The sequence below is a fragment of the Phoca vitulina genome, unplaced genomic scaffold (genome assembly GCF_004348235.1).
Source record: "Phoca vitulina isolate PV1807 unplaced genomic scaffold, GSC_HSeal_1.0 scaffold7, whole genome shotgun sequence".
In the NCBI taxonomy this organism is placed as follows: domain Eukaryota; kingdom Metazoa; phylum Chordata; class Mammalia; order Carnivora; family Phocidae; genus Phoca; species Phoca vitulina.
In genome coordinates, this window is record NW_022589710.1 from 8,049,678 (window position 1) to 8,064,774 (window position 15,097).

General features: G+C 36.8%; 1 protein-coding gene across 9 annotated transcripts in view; it reads right to left on the reverse strand.

The window, feature by feature from the left end:
• The window catches only part of HEATR5A (HEAT repeat containing 5A), a 108,713-nt gene that overhangs the window by 10,022 nt on the left and 83,594 nt on the right, over positions 1–15,097 (reverse strand). For 7 of the 9 annotated variants that reach the window (XM_032404890.1, XM_032404886.1, XM_032404889.1 and 4 more), the window contains 7 exons: positions 14,592–14,814; positions 12,787–13,035; positions 10,862–10,989; positions 9,211–9,358; positions 7,307–7,579; positions 5,065–5,289; positions 272–426 (listed from right to left, as the gene is read on the reverse strand). In XM_032404890.1, coding sequence (XP_032260781.1) covers positions 272–426; positions 5,065–5,289; positions 7,307–7,579; positions 9,211–9,358; positions 10,862–10,989; positions 12,787–13,035; positions 14,592–14,814 — 1,401 coding nt within the window. The remainder of the gene's footprint in view (positions 1–271; positions 427–5,064; positions 5,290–7,306; positions 7,580–9,210; positions 9,359–10,861; positions 10,990–12,786; positions 13,036–14,591; positions 14,815–15,097) is intronic. The other 2 variants (XM_032404885.1, XM_032404891.1) reach the window with 2 other exon arrangements.

Here is a 15,097-nt window from a genome sequence, read left to right on the forward strand (position 1 = left end):
TGTCCCTATTTCAAATTAAGGTTTGTTTTGTTTGTTTTTTGTTTCTTAAACATTTCCTTTATCTTTCTCCAGCTATGCTCTATCCTTGGGGCCAAAGAGTAAGACCATTATCATTTGGCTTTGTCACCCTAAGAATACAAATTGCTCCAAACCTAAAAATAAAAAATTTAGTCTGGTACTTCTTGTTGAAGCCAATAAAATCACAAAGAAAAATTTTAGAAAAGCCTAAACATATTCCTATTACAAACATCTCTCTACTAAAGACACTTACCACAGGATCTTTTATCTCAAGAGTAGCCTTAAATTTCTCAATACAGCGCTTCTGAAGGCATGGGATGGTAGTAACTTCTGGACTGGTAGATAAAATAAATACTGTGATAGCAGTAAGCAGACTGATTTCATCAAGTTCTTGATGTGTTCCATCTACTAAAGAGAAATGATCTATGAGAAACATCTCAAGATTGCCGTATTTATTGTTTTATGTATCTGTGTGAAGATGCCTCTAGTTTGACAGCAACAATTTTTATGTACACAACAGTTACAGACAAAACACTAATGGACTGATTTTAAGAATCCTGGCAAATGTTGTAGGTTTTAAAATGTACATTGTAAGTAATTCTACAGCCAAAAATTACCAAAGTAATTATATTCTTTACAGATAGACATCAGTAAATATATATGTATATTTACTAGGAATATACATTTCCTAGTTGTGTGACCTTGGACATTGAACCTCATTTTTAGTTTTCTCATTTATAAAATGAAAATATTAACAGTACTTGCATTTATAAAGTTATGAGGATTAAATGAGTTATTCATGTAAGGCATTTGAATAGTATGTTGCACATATGGTCAACACATGTTAGCTATTATAGTATCATTTTTGTTGTGGAACAAATCAGAAATGCATGTACAACTGATTTTTCTAAGATTAAGGTATTCATATTTTGATAATACAAGTGTCAAGTGAAAACACCTTAATGCTTTGCTACATACCACTTTTTAACAGTACAAAAAAACCTGAAAATACCGCATGGGCCACAATCATTTGAAGGAATTTTCTATTAGATATAATTCTCCTTCATTTCCTCCCATATTTACCTTCATAATCTCATTCAATAATTTTAATGAACCTGCTGTGAAAACTCAATTTTATTTGAAAAGGAAAAGGGGTGACAAATTTGACTCATGAAACTATGTAAGAATGGATTACTACTTATGAAGAAATGATATACAGGGATCGAGATAATAGCTTTGCTAACATTCATTCAACAAATATTTAAGAAACAGCACTCTTTCTGGCACTGAGAATATGAGTTACAGAAGATATACTGTACACCAGGAAGTAAATAAAGAATTTAATTTCAGTTAGTCACAAGATCTATGAATATAAAAAATACATTAAAAGATCAAAGTTGGGGCTCCTGGCTGGCTCAGCTGGTAGAGCATGTGACACTTGATATCAGGGTCATGAATTCGAGCCCCATGTTGGGTGCAGAGATTCTTAAATAATAAACTTTTTTTTTTTAAGTAGGCTCCATACCCAGCATTGGAGCCCAATGTGGGAATTGAACTCACAACCTTGAGATCAACACCTGAGCTAAGAGATCAAGAGTCAGACACCTAAGTGACTAAGCCACCCAGGTACCCCAAATAAGTAAATGAAGTTTAAAAAAAAAAAGAAAATAAAAGAAAGCAACCCAGGAGTTGCTACACTGGGTGGTCAGAGAAAGCCTTGAGGAGATTAATATCTTAACTGAGGCTTGAGAGATAATAATGAAACAATAACAGTAATGAAAGCAAAATATTATGGATGAGTGCGATTTTATAAAAATAATTTGAATAATTTTAAAGTAAAAGGTACATGGGTCAACATTTAAAATGATGACAGCATTATTATAAGTACTTTATATATATATTAAATATTTTATCCACATAACAGCACCATGAGATGGGTACTCTTATTTCTTCCATTTTATGGATGAGGAACAGAAATTTAGTCATTTGCCCAAGTCACACAATTAGTAAGGCAGATAGTTTGATTCCAGAGAGCATACTGTTAATCATGATGCTATATTGCTTCCCAAACAGTTGTTATTTTCAGTCATTCATGACAACTTGAAACTGCAACATAGTCAGCTAGTCTGTTTAGTAAAAATGTCTTTTTATTTTCAGTAGGATAAAGCTCTCCTGGGTTCCTCTTCTCCATTTCTTCTAAAATTCCCTATTCCCCATACCCCTCCCTAAACTCCCTTTTTCCTATCCTCTTTTACCTAGCATAAATGCAAGATTCCCTTAGCATTAGCCCCACGGAGAGGCCTCTGTGGTGAGGAAGCAAAGCCTCCTGCTAATAGCCAGCAAGAGACTGAAGACTCTTCCAACAGCCATGAGTGAGTCATCTTGGGAATGGATCTTCTGGCTGCAGCCCTGGCCAACATCTTAACAGTAACCTCATGAGGGAGAACCACCCACGTATGGTGCTCCAAATTTCTGACCCATAAACTATCAGATAATAAATGTTTGTTGTTTTAAATCGCTAAGTTTTCAGGCAATTTGTTACACAGAAAATGGTTTCCCTGTGATCATCAGCTCCTGCTTTAATTTCTCTCAGTAGCTAGTCTAAATCCTCACTGTCCTAACCTCATTCTCTGATAAACAAAAAACATATTTGTGGTGTGTGATGGAAGAGGCAAGCTCTTTGTAACTCCCATCATAAAAACTTACACTTATTACTTCCCATCTCTACCTCCTTTTCTTCCCTCCCACTGGCAGAGGTTAATCCTTCTAAATGTACTATGAATTTTATTTCTTCCTGCTTAGAAGGGGATATTGCTTCCCTCCCTAATATTTCCAACTCCAATCTCATCTCTACCTTTTTTTCCCCATAAGCACAAACTCATGCTAGAGTCTTATCTTAAAAAAATTCCTTGCCCCTATACTTTCCTTCAGCTTTCGTCTTGTCAACAGGAGTCTATCCTTACTTTCCTTACCTTCCATTTACACTGTTGACCAAGCTCTCACCATTAAAAAAAACTCTTTTCTTTGGCTTCTGTGACTGTATTCTCTCCTGCATCTCCTCCATCTTGCTCCATAAACTCAATTTGGGTGATTTTATCCATCCCATAGGTTACACTGATAACTCTCCAATACACATAGTCTAAAATCATCTCTAGCTCGGATTACTTGAACTCCAGACCTCTACATATTATGCTCCACTTGATTATCTGAAAGGCATTTCAAACTCAACTCATTACATTCCCCTGAAAATGTTCACTTTGGAATTTGTTAATGGCACTATGAGTGCTCAGTCAATGTACTCTTTCAATTCTTAAACCAAACTATCAGTAAATTCTGTTAATATACATGCTTAAGATTTTATTTTTAACATTTTACTCTTTATCCTTACATTACTATCTTACCTCCAAGAATCTTTGTTTTTTTTTTTCTATAGCTGTCACAGTGATTCTTCAGAAATGCAAATCCTATCACTTTACTCCCCTTCTTAAAACCCTTTAGTGATTCCAAATGCATATTAAAAGCAGTCCAAATTACAAACCATGCAAACCTCCATAATCTGGCCCCATGTACCATCCAACTTCATCTCTTTAATAATCACTGTTCATCACCCTCCTCCGCCTCTTCTTCTAACCCCACATCCTTTCATTATTCTACTTGCTGTCCCCAAATATACCGTATTATTTAGGTCTACAGCTGTGTAATCGAAATGTGCCTAGAACCCATTTCTATGATGTCCATGTGGAAAATGCTTTCTGATTCTATAAGAAATCGACTCTTCTGAGAAGCCTCTTGTGGTAGATATAGAGCTGTACCACTGAGATCCCCTTCATGGGGGAAGGTGCTACCCAGCTGTGGGAGTATGGTCAGCTTAGCTCCCTTAGGGTTGGCCTTAGCTAGAGTTGCCTTGACTGAGATCACATCCTTCCTGTGGTAGCCCACGTCTGAGGATAATAAAGTACAAGCCTATGTGAGGCACTCATATGGGCAATCGGCAGAGCTCCCAATTGTTGGGGGCTTGCATTGGAGTCCGACTTCCTCTTCTGCCAATACTACTTTCCCCTACTTCCTTCACAGATGTTGTTCCTTAAACTCCATCTCAGCAAGAGCTTCCAGAGAACCTTATCTGTTACACTCTGCCTGATTCACTCAGAGTGGATTACTCTAATTTTTTAATCGGTCTTTTTGCTATATTTAGAAATGTGGTGATAATTAAGACATCACTGTTGCTTTCAAGGAGTACTTTATGATATTAATCATATAACAATTTATAGATACCAGACTCATCTTTAGGCACAAAGTAGGTGGTCAATAAATGCTGAATTCAATTGAAACCTATATACCATATGAAAGAGAATATGGTGAACTGTGACATTTATAAACAGAACAAGGCAGGGATAATCTATAATACGTCTAAGGACTTTTTACAATCACCATGACATTATGTTGAAAATGGAAACTATAACAGTAATAAGAGAAAAACAAATTTTAATGGATATTGAACATAATACTGGCTATCATTTATTAATAGATGCTTTCCATATGTTATGTTACTGCTCTAACAATTTCCTACAACACAATACCCTTATTTTGTTAATGAGAAAACTAAGGCTCAGAGAAGTTGAGTAACTTAGCTAGTCAGTTAGCTAGTAAGTGATGGAATGAGGATATAAACCCAACAATTTTATTTTAGATTTTTAATGCATAACTTATGCACTTTTTTATATACTGTGTGCATTAAAAGGTTCTGTCAGCTAGTTATGGATCATACTATATTCGTAAACTAATATTATAATTGAAGGTCTCTCACTGTCAACTTAATATACAGGCTGCCAGTCATTTAACTGTAATAAAGAGTAAAGATACTAAAATGAGAACATATATGTTTCTATCTACTTTATATATATTCTCTGAACACATATGCAGTGAATATGGGCCCCACTAGGTGAGAATGCCAAATACGATCAATTAAACAGCTTATTCTCAAGAAAATGTTCCTCTTGCTTTTTAGAACAAACTAAACAATTGCTTCCAAACAGCCTTAATTACCTGGATCCCAACAGTCAAGTATTGTTGTTAAAGCACTACGGAGGAGGTCAGTCCAAGCAGTGTGACTCTTTTCTGCTCTGGCCATGGGAGAAGACAATATTCCTTTCAGAGCCTGTAGGGAAGCTGCAACAGTTGAAGATAACTGGCCCCCAGGTAACTTCACAGCAGTTTCTCTGAGGACCCCAATTGTAAGGTACAATATAGTAGGGAGAATTGAGATGCTTCCTGTAAGACACATTTTTAAAAACACTTTATGTTTCAGTCTATACATATAGTTCCTAAAAAGAAATCATAGATGAGTAAGACAATGTCAAAAATTTCTAGCTTTTAAGACATTTTTCATAAAGGATTATAACTATTAATATAATTTAGGTAGCGTTAAGATTTTTAAGACTGCATTAAATTTTGGTTATAACTGAAATGTTATTTAAATTGTGTCACAGTATTTTTTGTATCTTTTGGTGTCTTATTTTATTTGGTAGCTGACAAATGGTCAATTTATTTTTATTTATTTTTTAGTGTGATAAAATATAGACAACACAAAATTTATTAATTTTAACCATTTGAAAGTGTACAATTCAGTGGCATTAAGTACATTCACAATGCTGTACAACCATTACTACTATCTACTTGAATTTATTTTATATCGAACTTTTTTCTAAGGAATTTGTAGCAATCCACTCAGTATAAATTATTAAAAATTTCATAGCCACTAAGGAGTTGAAAAGTCAGTTATGTTTAAAATGAGAGACTAAAACTAAAATGGTAAATTTAATGCTCCCAGAGGCTACTCAGCAAAACTCTCACGGTGTATTTTTGTCCCAAATCTTCTGCTAGTCACTTTTTCTGCCATTCTTGCTGCAAGGCAGTATGTGAGAATAAGGAATATAGGTTTTAATTCAAATGAAAGCTGAAAATCATGTTAAAAGATAGCACATATATTGGTCAAGACATTTTTAAAGCAAAAATATGCTTATCAAGTAAGAATCTATTAAGTATGGAGTATCTATTATGTACTAAACTTCCTAAAGGATACAGTATTTCATTGGAAACAAGACATATTTGCTTGTATATATGTTTATATTTTTGATATGTAATAACAAATTACAGATAATGCCTCTGTATGATGCATAAAACCTATTTACATATAGAAGCAACATTATACGCACAGATATATGCATGCACACATGAAAAAACAACTCTTTATGAGCTAGAGTTTTTAGGGAAGCATTTACAGATAACATAGGCCTGGATATGAACTTCATTTTTTTTTTTTTTGAAGATTTTATTTATTTATTTGACAGAGAGAGACAACGAGAGAGGGAACACAAGCAGGGGGAGTGGGAGAGGGAGAAGCAGGCTTTCCGCTGAGCAGAGAGCCCAATGCGGGGCTCGATTCCAGGACCCTGGGATCATGACCAGAGCCGAAGGCAGACGCTTAAGGACTGAACCACCCAGGCGCCCCCTGGATATGAACTTCAAAGGAAGGCAAAATTTTATTTTATTTTTTTAAAAGATTTTATTTATTTATTTGACAGAGAGAGACACAGCGAGAGAGGGATCACAAGCAGGGGGAGTGGGAGAGGGAGAAGCAGGCCCCCCGCGGAGCAGGGAGCTCAACGCCGGGCTTGATTCCTGGACCCCGGGAGCATGACCTGAGCCGAAGGCAGATGCTCAACGACTGAGCCACCCAGGCGCCCCAGAAAGGCAAAATTTTAAAAAGGAGAGACGGTATGGGCCACGTCAGATCAAGTAATACCATGGACAATAGGGATAAGCATGAAGGCTCGTAGGTTAAAGATTCACACAGAAGGAATCAGGAGGAGGTAGTGACTCAGCAGAGCCCTCTGGAGCCTCAAATGCTCTATTAGAAGTATGGACTTGATTCCAAACTGATGACGAACTCTGCCATCACCAAGAGAGGAACAGTCCATTAGGTATTTTATATCAAAAAATGCTCAAGAGCTAAATCACTACCACTGACAGGTTAAAAATACTGTCAACCAAAAAAGAGCATTATCTGTTGATAGTACATGGTATCTCTCTATTTACCTTCACCTTTTCAGTAAAACAAATTACTAAAATGTGATGTTAATCTTAAAGGATTAAAAACATTACCCACCAAACCTTTGAGGCAGCATTAGTTTAATGAGAAAAGGATTGGCAACCATTATCTCCTTTATTTACTATAACCATTTCTCTCCCTCCAGGTCAAGGAAAGCAGTCAAATACCACAGCATACCTTCAGGAGAGCACACAGCAGGAAGTTCAGAGAGGATGACTAACGCAGCTGACACCAATCTACTTCCATCTTCTGATAGCACCTGTGGCTTCGTAGCTTTTACTCCTGGGCTACCTGTCAATTTAGGATTTAGTTCTGGAAGCTGTCTAACTAGAATGCATACACACAATTCCAGTGTTGCAAAAACCAAAGATTTCCCAGGCACAAGTCCTCCTGTGTCCTTGCCCTCTCCAAACTCTGGCAGGGTTTCCTTTTCGGCAGCCCCATCATCAACTAAAAGACAGAAAGAACAGTGTTGAATAAACACTTCGTGTTTGCTTTGGTTTGGGTAGATGGCAATTTAAGTCCATTTCTGTTGTAGGTAAAACATTTCTTTTCTTTTTTTTTTTTTTTTTAAAGATTTATTTGAGAGAGACACAGCGAGAGAGGGAACACAAGCAGGGGGAGTGGGAGAGGGAGAAGCAGGCTTCCCGCCGAGCAGGGAGCCCGATGCGGGGCTCGATCCCAGGACCCCGGGATCATGACCTGAGCCGAAGGCAGACGCTTAACGACTGAGCCACCCAGGCGCCCCGGTAAAACATTTCTTTTTAAAGATTTTATTTATTTAATTGACGGACAGAGAGAGAGAGACAGTGAGAGAGGGAACACAAGCAGGGGGAGTGGGAGAGGGAGAAGCAGGCTTTCCGCCAAGCAGGGAGCCCGATGTGGGGCTCGATCCCAGGACCCTGGGATCATGACCTGAGCCGAAGGCAGTCACCTAACGACTGAGCCACCCAGGTGCCCCTGTTGTAGGTAAAACATTTAAATAAATGGCTGAAGTCTTGGGTGTTAAAGAATGAAAGATAAAGTTATGGAGGTAAAAGGAGTTGTCTTTATTATGACTACCTATTGCAGTAGATCAAAAGAAATCCTTGGTAACCCTCTCAGCTTTAAAATATTGTCTGGTTAACACCTTGCTGTTAAGAATGTGAACCTGAGGGGCGCCTGGATGGCTCAGTTGGGCGTCTGCCTTTGGCTCAGGTCATGATCCCAGGGTCCTGGGATTGAGCCCCACATCAGGCTTCTTGCTCTCCTGCTTCTCCTTCTCCCTCTGTGCTTGCTCGCTCTCTCAAATAAATATAATCTTAAAAAAAGAAAAAAAAAAAAAAAGAATGTGAACCTGATAGGTCCAGCTCCAGTGCCTACCTTGTACTCTTAAGTATCGATAATGGTGGGCAGAAAGATATGAACCGAGGTCCCTAATGTTTTTTAAGAAACTGCCATGCCTGTTCAGGACTGCCTGCCTCTGGGACTTCTTTTAGATGACAGAACAAGACCTTGTGTTTTAAATCCACTGTCAGATTGAGTTTTCTGGTATATGTAGTCAAATGTAATATTAAATGATAAACTCATCAATACCAAATTAGACTTATAAACAAGCAATTTAATCACTTTGCAAAACATAAGTCATTAAAAAATAGTCAGTAGTTATGGGGTACTTGCTGCCTCCATAGGTGGAGCATAAAACTCTTGATTTCTGGATTGTGAGTTTGAGCCCCAACGCTGGGTGTAGGGATTACTTAAATAAAGAAAACTTAAAAAAAACCTGTCAGTAGTTCTTCCATGTACATTGGTAAACACTCATAGCTAAAGTAAGTACTTAACCAGTATAAAGGATTTTTTCTCCCCTTCCAGCATTTTGTTAATATTCTCATTTTCCCAAGGAATACCTTAGCTACTAACAAAATCCAAGCTAACATGCAGAGGTGGATAAAAGGACTTAAAACCATACCTAGAGAGGTTTCATTTTTACTACACACAAAACATTATCAGAACAACATAGACATGTAAGAATACTTCTAAAAAGTAATGCTGATTAATGTGATTATAATATGATTAATTTTGCATTATGGGTTAACATTCACCTTCTGCACTTCGTCTTTTCTCCTTGACATGTTCCTGAGCTGCACAGATAATCTGTCTTACCACTTCAAGTGAAGCCAATTGAATAGAAGGTGATTCTCGGGTCAAAATTACTCGATGTAGTACATTCAACAATTCGATGCCCAAGTCCTATCATAGAGAAAACATTTAGGGGAAACTGTATTGGAAATCACATACTTCTTTTTTAAAAATACCAATATTAAATGCCATGAAAAAATTCAAAAAAAGAATATTAACAAATTGCTCACAAAAAATAAAGGTGTATGTACAATAAAGTTAGGTAACACTTGTTCCACTTTAAATGGACTCCAGATTGGTTTTTGTCCCACCTTGCAGGAGTTGGCACCATGACAAAAGATCGTTTTCACACAGGCCCTAAAATGGGAAAATGGAAAGGGAAACTTCCAAAGCAAGGTGAGAAACCTGGCTAGAAGAATAAAAGCACTGCCATCCAGACTTCCAGATCTGTACTGAGGTTTTCTAGTAATAACAAAGATTGATGGAGAAGGGAGACATTAAAAAGTTAATAAGCACAAAATAGATATCCCTCTAAAGAATAAAATATACTGGGGCGCCTCCGTGGGCTCAGTCAGTTAAGCATCTGCCTTGGGCTCAGGTCATGATCCCAGGGTCCTGGAATCGAGGCCCATGTCAGGCTCCCTGCTCAGCGGGGAGTCTGCTTGTCCCTCTCCCTCTGCCCCTCCCCCCACTTGTGTGTGCTCACTCACTTTCTCTCTCTCTCAAATAAAATAAAATCTTAAAAAAAAATAATAAAATACACTGGACAAATAGTCTCTTTTTCTGCTTTTCTTTTCTAATGCTTGCTCTGGTGGCTTTCTTTCATCTTTGAAAATAATAGAGTAAATCTGTCTTTACTGTACTTGTTTTAATATACAGAATAAACAAGAACAAAAAGTTTAGAATTTATTCAAGTATAATCCTAGTCAGGGAAGACGCTGATTAGTAATTTAAACCTAATAAACAAAAGTGTTAACAGGTTAAATTATAGTCTACCTAGAGAGAAAATCATAGTTTCTCTTAGGAAAGAAGTTAAAGAAGTGCCATACTTTCATAGTGATCCTATTATCATGGTCACAACTGGGTCAGATATTAGTGTCTGACTCCACCTATAGGCTAGCCAGTAATCTCTTTAAAAACCAGGAAGGAGAACTCAGCCAATAGCAATACTCTGTAATAGACATAACTATATGAACCAAGTAGATTCTCTCTTGGGGAAATGGAATCGAAGATACAGATGTATATAAAGAACAGGGTGCACTGAAGCAGAAAAACAAAGGAATTCTACATGTAACCGGTGACTACTCTACTGGCCACTTCAATACAGTGCCTTCCCCTCATTGCTGAAAGTTCGACTGAAGAGCTGGTACACTGAGTGGTTAGCAGCAGAAATCAGTGCGGCAGAAGCAGAAACAGAAAGTGGCAGTCAGAGGCATTACTGCTCCTGGGTCTGCACAGGTGCTGACAGCGTTCCAGTTCTGAGAGATCAAGTCGTGCAGTTTAGTTTTCTTTTACTTCTCTGTGTTCATTTTCTGTTTGCTGTGGTAACCTGAACACGTTTTTATTCCTGTTCCTTGAAAACTACAGAAGCCTAACAAAAAAATAAGAAATCACCTGGTCACTGCCAATTTTAGATCTGGGCCAAGGAACATCTAGAAGGGCCTGTAATGCATGTAAACAAGCAGTAATGCTTTCCATGGTTGCATCTGATCGTAAGGAACAGAGAAATTCCACACTGATCCCTGCAGAAAACAGAAAAAGAGGAGGCTTCTTTGAGATTCTTAGTTTATGAAGTTAAGGAATTCATTTTATATTTAGATAAGATATACAAATAAGCTTAGCAAAAAGGTAAAGTAAAAAACCACAATGAATTTAAGACTAAACAATTAAGTAATAAAGCAAGTCTTTTAGCTGTTTTTATCCACATGTATGGTACATGAAGAATAATCTCAATCAGGCTTGTGCACTACTGAGTAGTTGCTATGAAATAGTTCAAAAATGCAAAAAATTACAAAATTGCACTAGAGAACTTAATGTGGAGAGTTTTTTATTTAAAAAAAATTTTTGGGGGGCGCCTGGGTGGCTCAGTCATTAAGCGTCTGCCTTCAGCTCAGGTCATGATCCCAGGGTCCTGGGATCGAGCCCCACATCGGGTTCCCCACTTGGCGGGAAGCCTGCTTCTCCCTCTCTCACTCCCCCTGCTTGTGTTCCCTCTCTTGCTGTCTCTCTCTAAATAAAATCCTAAGAATAAATAAATTTTTTTTTTAAGTAGGACCCACGCAGAGCTTGAACTCATGACCCTGAGATTAAGAGTCGCATACTCTACCAACTGAGCCAGCCAGGCGCCCCAACATGTAGAGTTTCATAACTTTATTCTTACTAAAATTTACTGAGTGATTATCATGGATCAAGCACTGCATCTTTACATATATCATTTCATTTCATTCTCACAATACCTGAGGAAGCAGGTACTTTTTAATTTTTTTTAAGATTTTTATTTTTAAGTAATCTTTACACCCAACATGGGGCTCGAACTTACAACCCTGAGATCAAAAGTCCCACGCTCCATGGTATTATTAACACTCTTTCTGACAGGGAGATGAGCACATAGAGCTTAAGTTATTTAATTTGCTCAAGGTCAGTTACAATAGGGTACACAAAGAATTTGAACTGAGATAGTCAAATTGCATAGCTTATGACCATAGTAACTGCCATCCTTCATTCTCTAAGTTTGTTTTTAAAAAGCTCTTGTCTCAAGGCAAATGGAAACAAAATTTTAATATACCCAAGGATACAGGAAATTGTGGTCATGTCTGGCCTGAGAAGGAATAATAATAGAGGTTCTGTGAACCATAAACCTTACTTAATTTAATCACTTATCTTTGTAACCCTTATATTTCATTTAATTAATAATTTCTTTATAGGTAATGATCTAATGGGTTGGTTTCCAAGAACTAGGTAAAATATGAAAAACATTTATTTCATTTATTCTAGAAACTCACTCTATTTTAGAAAGATATTTCCCTTTAAAAATGAAGTTCCAGGAAAGCCAAAGAATGGGTTAAACTTCATAACCTAAAAATCTCATCTCTTTGACCTTAAATATTTGCTTGCAATTTTATACCTTTGAGTAGACTTTCTTGAACCTTGCAATCCTTGAGAACGCAGGTAGGAGGTTGGGGGGGGGGTGGGGAATGCAGGTGGACCCCCTCAGTATATTGGTATTTTTTAATATAGAGAGAAAGAAATTTAAAAAATTTATAGACACCACATGAATCTTCTAAAAATCGTGTGGAAAAAACTAGGTTTTATAATTTCTATAATTCATTCAACATGATGCTGAAGCCAGCTTGTAATGGGATTCCAGACTTAATGAAATCTGCAATTTTATAAAATGTATACAAGTTTACTCAGTTATATCAAGTTTATCACTAACACCTAACAAAGATGAGATAATAACCACCAAGAGCTGATAGGCAGTAAGGCACAATTCAAGAAGAATTCTGTAGGACTGGAAGCTTGTTAGCTCTTTTACTGACCTAAAATAAGATGGAATCTATCAGTGCAGACATCCTCAGGGGACTTTACCGTAGCCCCAGATGATGAACCCTGACACATGGAAGTTGGTGTTACAGGTCTTGAGAGATGAGATGCTCCTTCATCTGGGTCAGCAACAACAAAGCCTGTGCTGGTAAGCCACAATGCTGTAGCATGCAGGATAAGTGCCCAGGAGTTGTAATAATGCAATTTTGCATTTTCACTAGTCTCTGCTGTGTAGAAAGCACCACCTACAAAAAAAGCAGAAGCAGTTTCAGGAGGAACAAAAGAGAGTAGCTCCCACATTTTCTCTCTTCAGTGTTACAAGATAACAGACTGTTCCCATCATCTCAAAAGTTCCTTTAAGGAATTTATGTGATGTGTGTTTCAAACAAATACTGATACCCATTTACCTAGTTATAAGATTAACATTAACATTTTGCCTCTCTTAAATCACTTATTAAAAAAACCAAAAAACCCTAAAACTTTGTTATACCATTAATTCTTATCCCTCCTTCTATAACCACTTTCCTCAAGTCAGTGTGACTCACTCCCACAATAGATGTCTGTATTCATAATAGTGTGACTCACTCCCACAATAGATGTCTCTATTCATAACAGATGTTATGTTATATATGTTATATATATAACATATATAAATATGTTATATTTCACAACAGATGTTTGTAGTTATAAATAATATGTGCTCTTATGTGTGTTTAACTTTACTTAACAGGCACCACCTTGTATGTAACCTTTTTGAACTTGTGTTTTTTCCACCTAATTTTATGTTTTTGAGATTCACTTATGTTGATTTATATCTGTCATTCACTAGTAGCTGACATACTATGCCAATAAATTAGTTTATTTCCATTTTGATGCTACTGAAAAGTACAACACTCCTATCTCTCTGTGTATAATTCCAGTTAAAATTCTAAATAGAAGTTGGCAGGCTGACCTGAAATTCGTATCAAAGAGAAAAAAAAAAAAAGGCATCTGGAATAACATGAAGAATAAAAGTGGCTACCAAATATCCATCCATAAAATGCAGATTAATAACTGACTACAAAACTAGATGCCTATCCCATTCCACACACACAAAATCTAGCTGCACTAAAACCCAAATTGTAAAGTACAAAACTGTAATGCTTCTAGGTCTTTATGATCTTAAATTAAAAAAAAACTTATCAGGTATTACACAAAACCACAAACCATAAACGACTGACTACACTAATTTTAGAGACATAAAAGAATAAGCTATAGACTTGGAAGACACGCAATCACAAAAGAATAATACTAAAATTAGATAAGGGATTAACAAATCAGTAAAATCATGACAAATACCAAGTAGAAAACGGTCAAGGAATATGACTAGGCGATTGATGGAAGAAGAAACTTAGCCCATAAACATATGAAAAAAGGTTTTCAATCAACAAAATAACAAAATAAAACAATGAAAAACTATTTCATATCCACCTAATGGACAGAATTTATTAAGTATGACAACATACAATGGTAGAAGATCTAGTGAAACAGAAACGTGCTGTTATATGTTGGGCATATAAATTTTTACAGCTGCTTGGAGAGCAATCTGGCAGTACCTTGTGAGGTAAGATGTGCACGCCTTATTACCTAGCAGGTCAACGTCAGGGTATCGCCCCTGAAGCAATTCTCACATCCTTATTCTATAAATGGAAATTACTATGGGGAAAATGTTCCAGCTAAACATTACTTGCTAAAGGATAAATTTTGAAAAGTTACTGACTGTCATTCTAGGAATTATGTACATATTTTACAAACCCCTTACCTTCAACAGGAAGTTGGGAGGCAAATTCTGAAGGCAACGTTAAGAGAGCAAAATCCTGAAGTGCAGCAAGCCAGAGCCTACTCAATGTGCCCAGGTCTGTGTGGACTAAGTCAAGCAGTCCATCTGACGAATACGACCCATTTCTGACACTCTCTTCTGAACAGGTGGTAGTCTTCAAAGGTTGTCTGTGGCTTTTATGTCTTTCTACAGCAATTACGTAGACCTGTTACAGAGTTAATTTGTAAATAGGAAGATCTTGTACCCATTAATAAGGTGCTATAATATTTTTTATCTCGCCAAGGAGACAGACCTTACCTTTGAGCATACTGGACTTCAAGTGCACTCTGATACCAAGAAGGTATATACATGTAACCACACATACAAACTGGAGTAGAAAGATCCAAAAATATTCCCTTCAATGAGATGCATTATGGATAGCAAATACTTGACAAATATGTTACCATGCTGCACTTTTTTTTTTTTTTTAAAGATTTTATTTATTTGAC